Source organism: Lontra canadensis, unplaced genomic scaffold (assembly GCF_010015895.1).
Source record: "Lontra canadensis isolate GAN:19392208 unplaced genomic scaffold, GSC_riverotter_1.0 scaffold136, whole genome shotgun sequence".
Taxonomy (NCBI): domain Eukaryota; kingdom Metazoa; phylum Chordata; class Mammalia; order Carnivora; family Mustelidae; genus Lontra; species Lontra canadensis.
Window position 1 is genome coordinate 1,069,580 of NW_022631130.1, and position 19,914 is coordinate 1,089,493.

The window sequence follows — 19,914 nt, forward strand, 5'->3', positions numbered from 1 at the left end:
TCTAATGTTAGAACATTATCATCTCCCCTAAAATTCAACGCCCTGTAGCATTCACTCTGCATTTACTTCTACCCTAGATCCTGGGAACTACGAATCTATATTCTTTATCTATGGATTTGCCTATTTAGCACACTTAATATACAATATGTGGTCTTATGTATCTGATTTCTTTCACTTAGTGTAATGTTTTCAAGGTTATTCTTGTAGGAGCATGTGTCAGTACTTCATTTCTTTCTTCTAATTCTTTTCTTTTTTTTTTTTTTTTGGTAAAGATTTTATTTATTTATTTAACAGAGAGAGACAGAGAGAGAGATCACAAGTAGGCAGAGAGACAGGCAGAGAGAGAGGGCGAACCAGGCTCCTTGCTAAGCAGAGAGCCTGATGTGGGGCTTGATCCCAGGACCACTGGGATCATGACCTGAGCTGAAAGCCGAGGCTTAACCCACTGAGCCACCCAGGCACCCCAGTACTTCATTTCTTTTAATGGCCAAATAATAGTTCCTTGAATGGATATACCACATTTTTAAAATCCATTCATCAGTTGATGCAAATTTAGGTTTCTACTTTGTGGCTGCTATGAGTAATGCTGCTATAAACAATCATGTACAAGTTTTTGTGCAGACATGTGTTCTCCTTTGTCTTGTGTGTATACCTAGGAAGGATACTCTTGCCTGTTCAGTAATTCTGTTTTTAACAGGCTGTTTTCCAAAGTGGCTGTACCATTATACATTGCTACTTGCAATGTATGCAGGTTCTACTTTCTCCACATTCTAGCCAACACTTGATACTGTCTATCTCTTTGATTATAACCTAGGTATGAAGTAGTATCTCATTGTGGTTTTGACCTGCATTACTCAAACATGAATAATGTTGAGCATTGTTTCCTGTGCTTATTGACCATTTATATCTCTTTTTGAGAATTGTCTATTAAAATTATTTGCCTGTGTTTAATTGGGTTACTTGTTTTGTTATTGTGAGTTCCCCTACATATTCTGGGTACTAATCCCTTATATGTAGGATTTGTCAGTATTTTTCTGATTTCATGGTTTGTCTTTTTACTTTCTTGGTGGTCAGTCTTTTAAAGGACAGATGCTTTATATTTTGATTAAGTCCAATTTACTTTTTTTCTTTTGTTGCTTGTGGTATTTGTACCATATGTACAAAATTATTGTTTAATTCTAGGTTATGAAGGTTTATACCTATGTTTTCTTCTGAGCATTTTATAGTTTTTTCTCTTTAACATTTAGTTCTTTGATGTATTTTCAGTTAGTTTTTGTATATCATGTATGGTAGGAGTCCACATTTTTTTTCTCATACCAGTTTGGCATGCCACTGAATGTATTTTGTGATATTCAGTTGTCCCAGTACTATTTATTGAAAAGAATGCTCTTCTCCCATTAAAGCATCATGACACGCTTGTAAAAAATAAGTTGACCATTAATGTATAGGTTTATTTTTGGACTGCCCGTTGTTTTCCTTTTGCCTATATATTTATTCTTATGTACGTACCTCACAGTCTTGATTACTATTGTTATCGTGTGAGTTTTCCGACTTTGGGTTTTTCTTTCTCTTTTTTCTTTTTTTAAAGATTGTGTGGCTGATCTGTGTCCCCTTCATTTTCATAAGAATTTTAAGATTAGTTTGTCAGTATCTGCAAAAAAGGGCAACTGGGTTTCAGTAGAAATTGCACTCAATCTGTAGATTAATTTGGGGAGTATTGATATCTTAGCAATATTGAATTTTCTAACCCATGAAACCAGTATCTGTTTCCATTTATTTAGGTCTTGTTATTCTTTTAGTGATGTTTTATAGTTTCCTGTGAAGGAGTCTTACACTTCTTTCATTAAATTTATTTGTTAGTATTTTGTTCTTTTTTTTGCTAAGGAAATAAAAGAATTATTTCCTTAATTTAATTTTTGGATAGTTCATTAATAGTGAATAGAAATACAGTTGATTTTTGTATATTGATCTTATATGCTGCAACTTGTTTAACTTGTTTTATTCTAAAGCTTTTTAAAAAAAATTCTATATAGAAAATATTGTCATCTTACAGACGACAAAAGCATGTCATCTATAATTAGAGATCGTTTTGATTCTTCCTTTTCAATCTGGATGTCTTTATCTCTTTTTTATTTTTTTCTTTTCTTGTCTCATTGCCCGTCTAGAACTTCCTAGTACCATGTTGAATGGAAGTAATGTGAATAAACACCCTTGTTTTGTTTTCAATCTTAGGGGGAAAAGCTTTAGTCTTTCACCTATAAGTATATTAGCTACAGGGTTTTTGCAGATTCCCTTTGTTAGTTTATGGAAGTTTTCTTCTATTAGTTTACTGAATTTTTTTTTTTTTATCATCAACATGTTGGATCTTGTCAAATTCTCTTTCTGTGTCTGTAGAGATGATCATGTGTTTTTTTTCCCCTTTATTTGTTAATATTATGTGATTTTTATGTAATGTTTATATAACTTATTTTTTATATCAACTTAATTTCACTAGTATACCAAATCTTTGCTCTTATATAGCTCTATCTGTTCCCCTTGTTATGTTGTTATGGTCATACAAATTGTAGTTTTCTATATTACATGCCCATCAGTACCAGTTTATAAGTGTAGCCTTTTATAGTTGTCTCATAAGTGAAATAGAAAAAGAGTTATAAACAAAAAATATATTAAGACCTCTTTTATATTTACCTATATAGTTACCTTTACTTGTGCTCTTAATTTTTTTGTGGGGATTCAAGTTAGTGTCTTGTGTCCTTTCATTTTAATCTGAGGAAATCTTCTTAGTGTTTATTTTGGGTTGGATCTGCCAGTGAAAAATTCTGTTTTTATTTTTCTGGGAATGTGTTCATTTACCCTTCACTTTTGAGTGATGGTATGCTTGGATATGGAATTCTTGGTTGATTATCTTTTCCTTTTAGCCCTTTGAATAGGTCATTCCATTGCCATTTGATCTCTATGGGATCTCTTGAGAAAACAGCTGTTCATCTTATTGTGGATCCAGTCTGTGTTAGGAATCTCTTCTTGTTCCTGTTTTCAGGGTCCTTTATTTGTATTTTATTTTGGACATTTCATTAATTTGATTAGTTGTGGAACTATGAGTTTTTCTACATAGAGTACATTACATTTCTTAAATATCAAAATTTGGAGCTTTCCTTCCAATCACTTTTTTCTATAAGTCCTTCTGCCTATAATGACTTCTGATACCAAACTACTCAGAGTTAGGCCAAATGTGGCAGTTTACAGACACAATTTACTACAAGGTTGCCCTCATTTCAGACACTGGCCACAAGTTTGGGGGTCCCCAGATCACCCTCACTTAGCATGAACTGGTTAAAAATGCAGGGGCACTTAACACTCCTCAGTGTTGGTAATTTGGTAGAATAGCTTACAGAGTTCCGGATAGTGCTATGTTTATAATTCTTGTTATGATAATAAAATAATGCAAATGTGAACCAGCCAAAGAGTGAGGTGCATAGGGCAAGGTTTGGGAAGGTTCCAAACATAAAGATTCTGTTATCTTCTCCCTGTGAAGTAAGGATACATTCATTGGCCTTCCTGATTACTAGTATGTGATAGCACACGGGGTATTGCCAACCAAGGAAGCTCAGCCAAGTTTTGGTGTCCAGAATTTTTACTGGGGCTTCATATAAAGCCATGATTGATAGAATCATTCACTATGTGATTGAATTCAGTCTGTAGCCCCTCTTCCTGTTTCCAGAGATTAGATCAATACTGTGCTGCTCAAAACCAACCCTCTAACCACGTGGTTGGTCTTTCTGGCTTGGACAGCCTTCTTTGAGTTACCTCATTACCATAAACTGTCTAAAGGCCCACCCTGAGTCCCCTAATTAGTATAAACTTTATCAGATGTGATCTGATAAATGGGGCCCACCATGAATAACAAAGCTGCTTCCCCTATCACTCAGGAAACTCCAGGATTAAGAGATTACCTTCATGAGGATGCTAGCCAAATTCTTTATTATATTGTTTCTCTTTCTTTCCTCTCCTTCTGGGTAGGTGCATATATTGATACTCTGTAGTATCCCCAAATTCTCTTTCTGTTCCTTAGATTAGATAACCTCAGTTGACATATCTTTAAGTTCACTGTTTTTTTTTTTGTTTGTTTGTTTGTTTTGATTTGTTTTTTTTTTTTTTTGCTGCTAATAGCAGTAAATTAGCCATTTTCTAGTTAACTTAATACTAGCTACTATTAGCTAATAGCTAAAATCTGCTATGAGTCCTCCTAGTGAATATTTAATTTCAGTTATTGTATTTTTTTTTTCTGGATTCATTGTTTTTTTTTTTTTTTTTAATTTTATTTTTTATAAACATATATTTTTTTCCCCAGGGGTACAGGTTTGTGAATCGCCAGGTTTACACACTTCACCGCACTCACCATAGCACATACCCTCCCCAATGTCCATAATACAGTTATTGTATTTTTAACTGCTTTTTCTATTTGGTTCCTTTCCATAATTTCTTTTTCTTTACAGTGTATGTGGTGATAACCTAATTCTCAAAGTTTCCTTTAGTTTGCTAGGCAGGGTTTCCTTTTAGTGTTTTGAATATATTTAAAAGAGCTGATTTAAAGTCTTTGTGGAGTAAGTCCACTGCTTGGGCTATTTTAAGAATGATATTAGTTAAGTGTTCTTTTCCTTAGTATGGGCCATACATTTTTTTTTTTTTTGCATGTTTGTAAAATTTTTGTTGATGACTGAACATTTTGGCTAATATAATGTGAGACTTGTAGAAATTAGAGTCTTAGCCCTACCAGGGTTTGTTGTAGTGGTTGTTTGTTTAGTGACTTTCCAATGCTAATTCTTTTTTTTTTTTTTAAAGATTTTATTTATTTATTTTGAAAGAGAGGCAGTGAGAGAGAGCATGAGTGAGGAGAAGGTCAGAGGGAGAAGCAGACTCCCCGTGGAGCTGGGAGCCCGATGCGGGACTCGATCCCGGGACTCCGAGATCATGACCTGAGCTGAAAGCAGTCGTCCAACCAACTGAGCCACCCAGGCGTCCCTCCAATGCTAATTCTTTAAAGTCTGTAATCTTTGTCCTGTGTAGCCTCTTAAGTCTCTGCTTGTTAGCTTATTGGTCATCTAATGAATAAACAGAGATTTTGTTAAATGTTTGAATCCAAAAAAGTCTCCCATTTTTTCTTAGGAATGTTTATGTACATGTTGGGGCATGCCTTCAGCACTCACCTGGCAATTTACAGCTTTGCCATAGCCTTCAGTTTTTACTTGAACAGAGTGTCAGGTTAGTCAGAAGCGAGAGCATTTAGGACCTTCTAAGATTTTTTTGGGCGTGCACCCAAACCTGGGGACTGTGTATGTGGCTTTTGAGGTTCTGAGGCATATGTGAGAGCTTTTCAAAACCCCTTATGGAGGGGCACCTGGGTGGCTCAGTGGGTTAAAGCCTCTGCCTTTGGCTCAGGTCGTGATCCCAGGACCCTGGGATCCAGCCCCGCATCAGACTCTCTGCTCAGCGGGGAGCCTGCCTCCTCCTCTCTCTCTGCCTGCCTCTCTGCCTACTTGTGATCTCTGTCTGTCAAATAAATAAATTAAAAAAAAAATTAAAAAACAAACAAACAAAAAACCCCTTATGGACATTTCATTCCCTAGCTTTTTCTTTTATGCTTTTGCCACTTCATGTTAGCCCAACTATTATCCCACTTTAGGCAACTGAGACATTAAACAATTGCTCCTGATTCTTTTTGACAGAAATACCCAGGAAAAAGCTGTTGTCACTGAGTATGGTCTAATTCAGTTCAACTAGAGAAGGCACCTGATAATATTCCTGGTCTACTGATTTTTACATTTATTTCAGAGCTGTTGGTTTTCAAGACTCCTGTATAGCTGGGGAGAGGTAGATAGTAATAGGGCAAGTTAAAGTGTCACAAAAATTATTTTTCCTATCAAGGTTTTTGTTTTGTTTTGTTTTGGTTTGGTTTGGTTTGGTTTTTTGTTTTTTTTTTGAATAAAAGTCATTTGGAATTTTGTAAGCCTTTGGTTAATTTCCAGAGTTTGAAAAAATTTGATGATTTTTTCCTAGTGTCCTTGGTGTGTTTTTTTGTTTGTTTCTTTTTTTGAGGAGAGGCTTTTCAGAGATCTTAACTCAATCATTTCTGCTGAATGTCACTCTCAACTACAGTATTTTTATTGTAGTAAAATATATAAAACATAAAATTTTACCACTGTAACCATTTTAAGTTATGCATAGAGACATTAAGTATATAGTGTTGTGCAACTTTTACTGCTATCTCTAGAATATTTTTTATTATCCCACACAGCAACTGTTTACCCACTAAACAGTAACATTTCATTGTTGGCTCTCATCAGCCGCTGGTAACCACTCTTGGGCTTTTGTGCTTATGAGTTTACCTATTCTAGATGGCATTGTACTTTGTCATTTTTGTGTCTTGCTTGTTTTAAGTTTCATATGTGTTGGAGTGTGTATCAGAATTCCCTTCCTATTAAAATTGAATTAAATGTATATACCACATTTTATTTATCCATTGATGTGTTGGATATTTGGGGTTGTTTCTATCCTTTGGTTATTGTGGATAATGCTGCTGTGAACATTGGGGTACAAATATCTGTTCAAGCCTTTGCTTTCAGTTCTTTTGGATATATACCTGGTGGAATTGCTGGATTGTATGGTAATTCTGTCTTTTACATTTTGAGGAATTACCAGATTATTTTTAAAAGCAGCCATACCGTTTTACATTTTTAGCACCAAATATTTAAAAATTTCATTTCTCCATATCCTCATTAATAGTTGTTTAGTTTCTATTATTTTGATGATGACCATTCTAGTTGATGTGAAGTGGTATCCCATTGTGTGTGTGTTTTTTTTTTAATTAACATATAGTGTGTTATTTGTTTCAGGGGTACAGGTCTCTGATTCATCAGTCTTATATAATACCCAGTGCTCATTACAACACATGACCTCTCCAATGTCAAGCATCCAGTTACCCCCTCACCCCTACACCCTCTCCTCCAGCAACCCTTAGTTTGTTTCCTATGATTAAGAGTCTCTAATGGTTTGTTTCCCTCTATGGTTTCCTCTTGTTTCATTTTTTTCCTCTCTTCCCCTATGATCCTCTGCCTTGTTTCTTAAATTCCACATATCAGTGAGATCATGTGATAATTGTCTTTCTCTAATCTACTTATTTCGCTTAGCATAATACTCTCTAGTTCTATCTATATCATTGCAAAAGGCAAGATTTCATTTTTGATGGCTGTATAATATTCCATTGTACATATAACTACCATGTCTTCTGTATCCATCCTGGTTTTTATTTGCATTTCCCTGAGGGCTAAAGAGACTGAGCATCTTTTCATGTAATTATTGGCCATTTGTTTATCTTTGGAGAAATGTCTTTTTAAGTCCTTTACTCCTTTTTGAATTAGGCTCTTTTTTGTTATTGAAGTATAGAGTTCCTTTGAATTTTGGATATTTATACCTTATCAGACATGATTTGGAAATATTTTTTCCCATTCTCTTGGTTGTCTTTCACTTTTTTGTTAGTGTCCTTTGATGCACAGAACTTTCGAATTTTGACGAAGTCCAGATTCTCTGTGTTTTCTTTTATTGACTCTGATTTTGGTGTCCTATCTGAGAAATTGTCATCAAATCCAGTGTCATGAAGATTTTCCCCAGTGTTTTCTTTGAAGAATTTTATAGTTGTAGCTCTTATATTTATGTCTTTGATCTATTTTGAGTAAAGTTTTGTGTGTGGTGTGAGTCTATAAGGGTCACACTTCATTCTTTTGCATGATATCAAGTTTTCTGAGCACCACTTGTTGAAAAGACCCCTAATTTTTTTTTAAAAGCTACTTTTCATGCTGATTGTTAATACATTTATACAAAAACAAAACAAAACAAAACAACCAAAAAACAAAACCCCAAAACAGAAAATGTGTTGGCTAAATATTGCCAGCTCCCTCATGAATAAGGTAGTTTTGTTAAGGAATTTGTTCTTCATGAAGCTACTGGAATAAAATGTGAAAACAATTTTTATTTGAATGAGTGTAGCTTATTTTCCAAAATTAAGAATAGTCTAGAAGAAATGATAATTATTTTCTTTGTTCAAGTGATATTAATGAAAAGATAAAAGATAATTAAATCATTTTGGTTTTCCAGCATCCATTTAAAGCATTTCTTTTTCAACATTGTTGGGTATAAAAATTCAGAAGAGTTTTTCTGTTTTTCAGATATCTGTTGTTTAAAAGAATTATCATTTTCAAATATTCCCCCTTTGAAAGCTAGTTTTCCTCTGTTTCTACTTATATTGCCAGTGAGAAATTTGGTTTGGTTTAGCTAAAGAAAACTTTATTTGAAATATTATGACAAAAGTTTTCTGTGCTCCTATATATATTTAAAAAATACTAAACTGGGAGAATATTAAAGTGTCTAGAGTAAAACTGAAAGTTCTTCCTTTCATCAGGACCCCTAGAGAAATAGCTCTTTGTGCCCCCATTGTATATAGAAATATATATTTACATATGTATTTTTTTAGCTTACCTTTCTAATTGAATGTATCTTTGTGTTTCTGAACATGTAACTCGTCAGTCCTTTTAGATTGCTGCATAGTTTTTTCTTTTTATTTATTTAAGAGAGAGAGCACAAACAGGGAGAGGAGAAGAGGGAGAGGGAGAAACAGAAGCAGACTTTTGACTGGGCAAGAGCCAGACTTGGGGCTCAATGCCAGGATCTTGGGATCATGACCCCAGTTGAAGGCAGTTGCTTAACCAACTGAGCCACCCAGTTGCCCCTAGTTTTTAAAGAATGAACAATCATTTATTTTATCTCCTAATGTTGGGCATTGCTTATAGAATTTCACTGTTATAAATAGTGCCATAATGAATAGTCTTATATGTATATCTTTGTGCTTTTTCTTTTTGAGAAATACCAATTATTGGAAGTATTTTGTCAAAGGGTAATGTACATTTAAACTTTTGAACTAGAGTCACTGTAAAAAGGTATGATATGCAGATGATGTGAAATTCAAATGTGTATAGAAGCATAAGTGAAGAGAAACTTTCACCCATTCACTCCTGTTACCCTGCCACTCATCTTCTTTTTCTAGAAACAACCACTGTGTGTGTGTGTGTGTGTGTGTGTGTGTGTGTGTGTGTATAGATGGGCTGCATTAAAAGGTATGTACATTTAAAATTTTGGTAGATGTTGCCAAATTGCCCTCTCTGAGCTAGTTAGGCTTCTAAGTGGAATCAATTCAGATTTATAAAGTTGTATACATGGATGTATATCTATACTAAGTCAGCTAGTAACTTTGTAGTCTTTCGAGTTGTATGATTGGTTCATATGCTCATTATTAGTTTATAGTTTGAGAATTTGCATACGAGTTCTTTATCTCCGGGGCTAAATAGCCACAGAAGATGCCTAATTGGAGTTTTTTAGACTTGACGGTGTATATTTGATTTACATCTATCTCTCCCTTGAAAGTTGCTGTAAAAAAGGGTTTATATGAAATATTTTGAGTGTGAAGAATTTGCAAATTTCCATAGCCATTTACACTTGGTTTTGAGATTGCCTTCATGAAGTACAAGTATTTCTATATATCTGAGAGGTATGAAAGGGAAGAAAAAATGAGAAAGGATTTCTTCTCCCTGAAATATAATTTTGACTCTGGAAATGCCTGAGATTGAAAAAAGCTTAGGGTGATTTTTGTTTTTTAAGATTTATTTATTTATTTGAAAGAGAGAGTATGTGGGAGGGGAGGGAGCAGAGGAAGAGAGAGTCTTAAGCAGACTCAGTGCTGAGCATGCAGCCTGATGCAGGGCTAGATCTCACTACCCTGAGATCATGAGCTGAGCCAAAACCAAGAGTCAGATGCTCAACCGACTGTGCCACCCAGATGCCCTTGGAATGATTTTTATTATAAAATACATTAAGTGCTTGAGAGAAGGCATTTGACTTTTTCCTTTAACGAGAGGCTAACTATGAGCAGCTCTCAGGATGGATATTTGGTTATGGTAATTCTTACCTAATTTGTAGAGCTTGCTTATTTCTGGGAAAGCACAGTAGTGTGTGGAGAGACCACGTAAACTTGGCTTTGCATTTTATACTCAAATCTCCTTACCTCTGTAACTTTGAGTAAGTTATGTAACCTTTCTGTACCTCAGCTTTCATCTTTAAAACAGATGTCAACAACATTTGTCTCAAGTTGTTTAAAGAGTTAAATATTATATATGTACATAACATGTCAAGCTGTGCTTGGCAATGATAGGGACCTATAACATGGTGTTGGGTCCCCCCAAAATTGGGTACCCCAATAATGGGTCCGTGATTAAAGGAGCGAGACTGATACAAAGTGAAGGTCAAGCAAAGCTTTATTTTGCACCAAGCATCAGCAATCAGACCAATCGTCAAACAGACCGGTCGGGGCCGCCCCTACAGAGAGGACGACCCCTCCCTGCTTTCCAGACTAACTTTTATAGAGCAAAGGCCATGTGATTGGGCCTGGCCACACACAGGTGGCCAATGAGATTGTAACACACACAGGAAACTCCACAGTGATGCTAGGTGACCAATTGAATTACAATTGACCCTAGTAGACATTTGAACTAGCCTATCACCTAGTTCAGAATTGGCGCCCAAAAGGTGCCCAAAGGGCGGGGCCCATACTTCTTGGTAGCTAGGAGACTGTATGCACCCCCACTGATTGAATACCTCCACCTGGCCTGACCCACCTTTGTATTTGGACTTTGTTACCTGGGACTGGTTTCCCAGACTTGCTTTTCAGTAAGTTCCCCTGGGGTGGGGGCAAGGTCAATTTAAGTTTTACAACAAAATGGCAGTTCAACCGGGGTGGGGCTGCTCTGGCTGAATAAGCCCTTACAATGGAAACATCTGTTTTTAAGTGTTAATCAATACATAAGAAGCTATTGATTGTAAAGTTAATGACTTTTTAGTTCCTAATAAATTATTATTGTTCTCATTTGTTTAACTCTCATCCCACCCCCACCCTGTTAATTTTTTTTCTTGTAGGGTGAACTGTCCCATGATCAGGACGTGGTAGAATATATCATGAATCAGCCAAATGTTGTTCCACGAATCAATTCTAGGATTTTGACATCTGAGCGAGAATATCTGGATTTAACAGCAACCAGTAAGGAGCATTTCAGGAACAACTTTGGGCTTTTTTTCATTTGTGTTTCAGAATCTCTACATCTATTGGATTGCAGTGTTTAGAAGATAACCCAAGATTGTGACCCAGCCTTGTTTTAATTTATTTCACCTTTAGTTCTTAACATGAACCTCTAAATTCACAAAAGTTTTCTCCAAAAAGAGAGAAATTCTTCTTGTATAAATCCTTGTAAACGTTGAAAAATATCCATTGTCTTTTTTTTTTAAGAGAGGGAAGTTGGGAGGGGTGGAGGGACTCTTAAGCAGGCTCCACATCCAGGGCAGGAACTCTCACAACCTTGAGATCATGACTTGAACTGAAATAGGACATTTAACTGATTGAGCCACCCAGGCACCCCTCCATTGTCTTTTTTATTTATTTATTTATTTTTTATTTTTATTTATTTGACAGAGATCACAAGTAGGCAGAGACAGGCAGAGAGAGAGAGAGAAGGAAGCAGGCTCCCTGCTGAGCAGAGAGCCCCACGTGGGGCTCAATCCCAGGACCCTGGGATCATGTCCTGAGCCAAAGACAGAGGCTTTAACCCACTGAGCCACCCAGGTGCCCCCCTCCATTGTCTTTTAAGTGCCACCTGTTTAGGCCTTAGGTGTTGAGACTAAATCTGTATTGTTGACTTTCTTACAGTCATAAAGCTGTTAAGCAGTGGTCTTTTCTTCATCCTTGTTTTGGAATCAGCTAGCAGTGATAATGAACAAACACCTTAGGTGGCTTTACTCTGAGAGGTTAGGAATGCCTATCTAAATTTAAACCTTCATTGAGATAAAGTGTACAGGCCAATAAACTCAGTCTTTCGAAGTCTTACGCATTTTATTTTTTATTTTTTTTTAAAGATTTTATATACTTATTTGACAGAGCAGTCACAAGTAGGCAGAGAGGCAGGCAGATGGAGAGGGGGAAGCAGGCTCCCTGCTGAGCAGAGAGCCTGATGCGGGGTTCAATCCTAGGACCCTGAGATCATGACCTGAGCCGAAGACAGAGGCTTAACCCACTGAGCCACCCAGGCGCCCCGAAGCCTTATACATTTTAAAGTGCACAATATTTAGTGTATTCTCAAAGTTGTCTAATTATCACTGTTTATCCCCCCAAAAAGAAACCGGGTACCCATTGGTAGCCACTCTCCATTTCCCCTTTTCCTATGCCTTCCACAACTGCTGATCTAGTTTCTATTTCTAAGGGAGTTTTCTATTGGGTATTTTGTATAACTAGGAGTTTTCTGTGACTGGCTTCTTTTTTTTTTTTTTTTTTTAAAGATTTTATTTATTTATTTGACAGAGAGTGAGAGATCAGAAGTAGGCAGAGAGAGGGGGAAGTAGGCTCTCTGCTGTGAGCAGAGAGCCCGATGCGGGGCTGGATCCCAGGACCCTGGGATCATGACCCGAGCTGAAGGCAGAGGCTTTAACCCACTGAGCCACCCAGGCGCCCCGTGACTGGCTTCTTTTACTGAGAGTAATATTTTTAAGTTTTATCCATGTTGTAACATGTCACAGTACTTTTTTGCCATTTTATGGCTGATTAATATTTTCTTGTATGGATAGTCCACACTTGGTTTACCTAATTCTCAGTTGATGGATGTTTACGTTGTTTTCACAAGAATACCTTTTCAGGGGTAGTTGTTTGAAGCTCAGATGCAATTTCTTCCATATGCCTTTCCTTGCTGCTCTGAAGTCCATTTCAGCAAATAGCTGGAAATAAGGTGGTCACTTGCAGAAGGCCTACTGGGTGAGAAAAGATAAAGTAAGAGCCAAGGGCATTTGCTGTTGTGGTGGGGTGTGATGCACACACAGCTCTAGGTGTGGTTGTTACTTTATGGCACCTGTCTCTAATCTACTTGGAACTGAATTAGGCAGAGGAAGATGTATATCTCTGATTATATTTGAAAAAGGAAGTAGTCAGAAAGTGACATAACTGTTTCTTCATAGTTAGGTTTTAGTTTTTTACTAGTAGTTTTAATAGAGCAAGTCAAGCAGTATTAGGAGTTTTTGTCCTGTTTATGTTGTTTCCATCATTTTATTTTCTTTTAAATTTTATTTAGTTTATTTATTTCTTTGACATAGAGAGAGCATAAGCAGGTAGAGTGGCAGGCAGAGGGAGAGGGATAAGCAGACTCCCCACTGAGCAGGGAGCCCAACATGAGGCTGGATCCCAGGACCCTGGGATCATGACCTGAGCTGAAGTCAGACACTTAACCGACTGAGCCACCCAGGTGTTCCCATCATTTTAAATTAAACTGTGAAGAGTTCTCTTCAGAGTATTCATGAATAAGCACAGTAGTTCTGTGTTTTTGGATATCTTTATCCACTGAATGTTGAAGTGATCACCTGTGAAATGATGCTTGTTCACAGTGGTAAAAATACAGTTTGCCTGAGCAGGTGGCATCCTTCTCACTCAGGGGTCATAGTTCCATTGTACCGGCACTGCTCTTGGTCTTCATTGTCCTGGGACCTTCTTGAAAGAATACTGTTTTAAGGCTTAATACTCTTGGTGCTTTCTCCCCTCCTCTACATGATGTCATGAGCTGTGTCTCTCTTACTTACCATTTCTTTCCTTTTACTGGAATATGGACTGAAAGGATAGTAGGTCCTTGGTATGGTCTGTTGAGTGAAAGGATAGATGGGTGAGCGGGTAGGCAGACATAGAGGGAGGGTTGGGTAAACCACCTATGCTTGGAGGATAGTGATAGAAGTGTGGCATTTGTGTTGGAGTACAATAATGCATAAGATTGGGGAGATTCTTGGAGATAGAGGGGATCTGATAGAGGATAGAGACCATTTTATAGGTAGGAAGAAATTATGGGGTAGTTTAAATCAAAGGAATGATTTGATGAAGCTGGGATTTTAGTGAAAGTAACTCAAGGGGAAATGAATGATAAGAGCATTGCCTGAGGGCACTAATTGTTCAATAAATCTGAAACAATAGATTTTATACATCCATTTTTATAAATCCCATATTATGGACCAATCAGATATTCAGTTGAATATTTACATTGAATTCAGGCATGTTAATTATAAATCTATTCAAATTTTCTCTTCCAGATAGCTTTTTTGTGGATGACTATGCTAGATTTACTGTTTTGGATTCCCAAGGCAAGACTGCTGCTATAGCCAATAGTATGAACTATCTGACCAAGAAAGGTAATCCATTTTAGGTTTATCTTGGATTCAACATTTTCTTGTCTTTTTTTTTTTTTTAGTATTTGTAGAAATAATTCAGTCCTCCATGTCTGCTAGAAAGAGATTTCATCATTTCTTTTATTAGTTATTTCTTAAATGATTTGAACCTCAAAAATACCTGTTTAAAATTCACTTCTTTATGAAGTGGAGTTTTTGAAACTCCAAAAATTGGAGTTTTTAAAAAATCAAATGTTGTTTTTATAGATATATATTAGATATTAAGGCTGATGATGAAAAATTTTTTCTTGATTCAAAATGTGAAAACGTTTATGATGTAAACATAGGTTAATGGATTGAAAATTGGTTTGACTTGCCTCTTCAGTGACAACATTGAGTTAATTTTTTTAGGGTTTATAACATAAACTTGGTTCTAGGAATCCTTGTGCACATTTTAAAACCGATTTTTATGGAGTCATTTATTTAGGCTAATATTGTGTGAAATAATATCAGGCAGATATCATTTCATACATTTAATGGCAGACAGATGCTTTCCCCCTCTGGTCACACTTACTATCCTTTCAAAGCACTGACTGTCATTTAAGGCAGCTATTTTTATCCACACCATAGTCTTATCCTAGGGAGAATTTCTGGCTTCCAGGGGAAAAAAAAAAAAAGGAAGGAAAAAATCCCCAGATCTATGTAAATAAAAGCAATTGCTCCATTTGGTTCCTAAAAGAAATTTGTTTTGAGGGGCCCTGAAACAGTGCTATAGCAGTAAGGGGACTATAGAGCAGAGAGAAGATTGATCATATTAGGCATTATTTTTTTAAATTTTGACTCTTAGGGTAGGCATCAGTTATAGCAATGACATTTTCTTCTACTCTTTTTCCTTTACCTCTGTCTAGGAATGTCCTCCAAGGAAATCTATGGTAACTTTAAACTTCACAATGTTCTGTTTCTTTTCTTAATTATCTTATGTGGTTTCAGGCAATGTTGTGATTCAGAATTTATTGACACTTTATTGTGACATTTCTGGAGCCTGTGGGTAACAGTAGATAATTTGCCAAATGTAGGTAAAATTTGTGTAAATTGTATAAATGTTTGCAAAGAATTCTATTTCAGAAAGTTACAAATTAATATGATTAAAAACTGATATGTTACCCACATGTTCAAAGGCTCTTTTTCATTGTATATGCTAACAGGTGCCTAAACCATAGTAGAATTGATAAATGCATGTTCCTAGTTTGTAATTAAGCCATATGGAAGGTTACCCTGCTTTCATTCTAGTATAGAAGTTTTACTACTTTTGCTTTGTATCTTTATTAAACTTGTCATTTTCTTACTTTTTGCATGTTTTTCAGAAATTATTTGGCTTAATAACAATATTGAAACATAAATGTGGTTTTTTTCCCCTCTGACTCAGTGTATTATTTTTGTTTGTCTACAGATGATTCTTTCATTAGGCCTGTAACATTTTGGATTGTTGGGGATTTTGATAGCCCTTCTGGAAGACAGTTACTGTATGATGCTATTAAACATCAGGCAAGTATCTATACCTCCATTTTGTGTACTAATGTTTCTGTTCTGTGTGGGAAGTGGGAGTCCTGCTTTTTTAGTACTTGAGGGAAACGACCATTTTTTTTTTTTTAAGATTTTATTTATTTATTTGATACAGAGAGAGAGAGACACCACAAGTAGGCAGAGAGGCAGGCAGAGAGAGAGGGGGAAGCAGGCTCCCCACTGAGCAGAGAGCCTGATGTGGGGCTCGATCCCAGAACCCTGAGATCATGACCTGAGCTGAAGGCAGAGGCTTAACCCACTGAGCCACCCAGGTGCCCCATGACCATTGTTTCTTTGAGGAAAGTCTGCCCACTAGTGAGATTTATCCATGATATTACAAGTAGTGGTAGGTAGTTCTTTTTCATTGTGCTGCACTGTATTGTATGGCTGTACCCCAAAGTTATAAAACTTTGTTTAATCTTTTTGATTGACAGTGGTGTTTTTTTCTAGTTGGGGGCTATTCTGAAGAATGCTGCTATCACTATTCTTGTAGGCATCCTTAGATACACATTGGTATGAAATTTTGTTGCCTAGGTTCATGACATAAAGTTTTATGGGTCCCAGATAACTTTTCCAACATGGATTCTTATCTTTTTACTCAGGGAGAGATTAATTAAAAAAAAAAAAAAAGACTTTATTTGTGTGTGTGAGAGAGAGTGCATGCGCAAGCAAGGGGAGCAGCAGGCAGAGAGAGAAGCAGGCTCCCTGCTGAGCAAGGAGCCGGAGGTGGGACTTGATCCCAGGACTCTGGGATCATGACTTGAGCCAAAGGCAGATAGATGCTTAACTGACTGAGTCACCCAGGCGTCCCAGGGAGAAACTAATTTTTTGCAAGGAATCTGGAAAGGCCATTTGAACAATGAAGTATTTGAATAGAAGTCTGAAGATTGGTTGGGACTGAGAGGAGGAAAAATGGGATGGACTTGGGGTTTGCATGCCAACGTGAAGCATGGAGTGTGTTAAAATAATACAAAATGTGCTGGGGAATACAGGGTCTGATGGTTTGTAATGGAGCTATATATACATGGATGGTGAGAAATGAAGTCGGCAACGTAGACTGGCGACCAGTTCATCTGGGGGTTTGAAAGCCTGGCTATAGCATTTTAATTTTATTCTGGATACAGAAGAGAAGATTTTGAAGAGAGGTTGTATTTACTACTTAATGGAATATGACAATGTTAATTGTACTTTTTAAGTTCAAAACATCTACCATATAACTCTTATTTCCCATTTTGTAAATAGAAATCCAGTAACAATGTTAGAATAAGTATGATCAATAATCCTAGTGAAGATATAAGTTATGAGAACACTCAGATCTCCAGAGCAATCTGGGCAGCTCTCCAAACACAGACCTCCAACTCTGCTAAGAATTTCATCACAAAAATGGCCAAGGAGGAGACTGCAGAGGCCCTGGCTGCAGGAGTTGACATTGGGGGGTTCTCTGTCGGGGTAAGTGTCTGTGTGTTGCATGGGGCTGCCTTGTTCTGTTACTTTCCACAGAAGTTCATTCCCATGGTCTGATGTGTCTTGTTCATGATTGGAATTTGTGATATTAGTACTGAGTTTCAGAGGATTTTCTTAGTTTGGAAGAATTTTTCCCAGAAATAACAATTCTGCCATATTCCCTTTACCACTTTTAGTACCTTTAAATAAAGTTTTGAGATATGACTCATCTAAGTTTATGTTTTAAGCACAAAGCCATTTGTGTTGTATAGGTTTTAAAAGGCAATATTTGATTTGTTTATCGAGGAAAAAAAACTGTGGTTGAGGTTTCTTACGAGTAAGAGGCTTATGCTTGATGTGTTCTGATATAAGCCCACATGTATTCATTATATGAGTTATAACCTTTTGGACTGTTTTGTAGATTTAAAATTCTTATAAATGATAAGTATACTTGATGTTTCAGTTAGAAAAAAGGCCCTTGAAATTAGCAAGATTTTAAAATGCAGAATAAAGTTATAGTGAAGAATAATTTACCAACTGAGCAATCACAGAAAAGAATAGGAGCAGGACATTAGCATTACTTGATGTGTGGGAGGGTGGGAGAGAATGGGAGGATGGAGAATTGAGACATCATAATGTTAATTCTTAAAATTAGTTCTGACTTTCCATTAAAAGAGCAGTTTATGATTTATTCATTATGACTATTTTTATGGCTTGCTTAGTAACAATTACTTTTCCTTAATAACAATTACTTTCCTAGGGCATGGATTTCAGTCTTTTTAAAGAGGTCTTTGAGTCTTCCAAAATGGATTTCATTTTGTCTCATGCCGTGTACTGCAGGGATGTTCTGAAGCTGAAGAAGGGACAGAGGGCAGTTATCAGCAATGGAAGGGTGAGGATTTTGTCCTGAGACAAACTTGATCTCAAATTACATCAGTGAACGGTGTTGGCAATGTTCTCCTCCAAAGCTAGTAAACTCTTCAAACAGAGCCGCTCTTTCCAAAGGGGATTGGGGCATATGTGGTGCCGATGATAATTTCTGCACCCTTATTTCAAAGGAGGTTTGTTTTTGATACAAGCATCCTTGTATAGAACCTTCTTGCTTTGTAATTGTGTCCTGCCACATGTACGGTGGCAGTGAGAGTGTGGCGTCTCTCAGAGAGTAGGTTGATAAAGCTTTGATACATGAAGTATTCATCCTCTGTGGGAACTGTGTTCATAGCCGTGTGGTCTCTGTCAACTTCACTGGCACAGGCTTAGACTATTTCATACAAATCTGCTGCCAGGGACATGAGACTGTGGGGGATCTACCAAACTTTAAACTCTTAGCACTGAGGGTGAAATCTCTGCTGTCTCTCACTCACTACATTACATCTCTGATTTGGCTCTGTTTTCTTAATACTCAGCGAGAATTAATGAAACTATGTTGCTATTTTGTTTTATTTCAGAGTTGCTTACTATAAAAATATTGTGAAGTATACAAGTCTACCCTCTGTAGTTGAGGAATTGATAAGTAAATAAATAACTGGATGAGTTTATTTGCATTTTATTTTTACCTTTTTATTGATTTTATTAGATGTATACATGTCTTGGTCTTTAAAGTGGTTAGGTTTATAAGATAGCCTGAGGACAACAGAGGGCTTCTTTCCAGCTGTGATTCTAATACCGAACACTCTGCTCTTCTTCACAGATCATTGGGCCACTGGAGGACAGTGAACTCTTTAATCAAGATGATTTCCACCTCCTAGAAAATATCATCTTAAAAACTTCAGGACAGAAAATCAAATCCCATATTCAGCAGCTTCGGGTGGAAGAAGATGTGTAAGTTTTGCCATGGAAGAAATTAATTTGTGCATGTCATAGGGAATGTATTAATTGAACTTCCCTTATGCTACCTATTTCATGGTTTTTTTATTTCCACTTTGAACATATAGTAATGCTTTTCAGTTCAGGTGTTTATTTATGCTTCTGTTGAAACAAGTTAATTTGTTTAAAGAACTGAATTAGGTCTTTCCATTTTGTTTTTTTGGTTGTGAAAAATTTCAAACTTATGCAAAATCGAGGAGTGAGGTTGTTTTGTTTTGTTTTTGTTTTTGTTTTTAAATCTTGGGATACTTTTGTGAAGGGATACTTTCCCTTACATGTTTTATTTTGTTCAGGAAAGGAAAATCAGGTTAAATGCATATTTTCCTTTATTTACTAGTATAGAATGTTGACTTATTTCTCTTCCATCCTCCAAAGGTGATGATTTGGATATTGTTGGTTTTTAATTTTTATTTTAATTCTTTCAGTGTTATTATTAGCTAGTGTATTTTTTTCAAGGTTTTATTTATTTATTTGATAGAGAGAGAGAGGGAGGGAGCACAAAAGCAGGGGGAGCAGCAGAGAAAAAGGGAGAAACAGACTCTTCACTGAGCAGGGAGCCCAGTGCAGGGCTTAACCCCACGATTGACCTGAGTCAGTGATTGACCATGATTGATCATGACCTGAGCCAAAGGCAGGTGCTTAACCAACTGAGCCACCCTGGCGCCCCTTGCTAATGTACTTTAAAGAGTTATTTCCCAGTGGAAAAAAATGAATTATTTAACTGGTCCATATACCTGCTAAGTAACTAAGAGCCTATAG

The 19,914-nt window shown here is 36.5% G+C and overlaps 1 protein-coding gene across 2 annotated transcripts in view; it reads left to right on the plus strand.

Moving 5' to 3' along the window:
- UGGT1 (UDP-glucose glycoprotein glucosyltransferase 1) overlaps positions 1 to 19,914 on the plus strand; it is a 120,597-nt gene that overhangs the window by 60,351 nt on the left and 40,332 nt on the right. Inside the window, exons 19-25 of one of the 2 annotated variants that reach the window (XM_032843172.1) lie at positions 11,017 to 11,137; positions 14,209 to 14,307; positions 15,192 to 15,215; positions 15,734 to 15,828; positions 17,089 to 17,295; positions 18,050 to 18,181; positions 18,980 to 19,110. In XM_032843172.1, coding sequence (XP_032699063.1) covers positions 11,017 to 11,137; positions 14,209 to 14,307; positions 15,192 to 15,215; positions 15,734 to 15,828; positions 17,089 to 17,295; positions 18,050 to 18,181; positions 18,980 to 19,110 — 809 coding nt within the window. The remainder of the gene's footprint in view (positions 1 to 11,016; positions 11,138 to 14,208; positions 14,308 to 15,191; positions 15,216 to 15,733; positions 15,829 to 17,088; positions 17,296 to 18,049; positions 18,182 to 18,979; positions 19,111 to 19,914) is intronic. The other variant, XM_032843173.1, reaches the window with a different exon arrangement.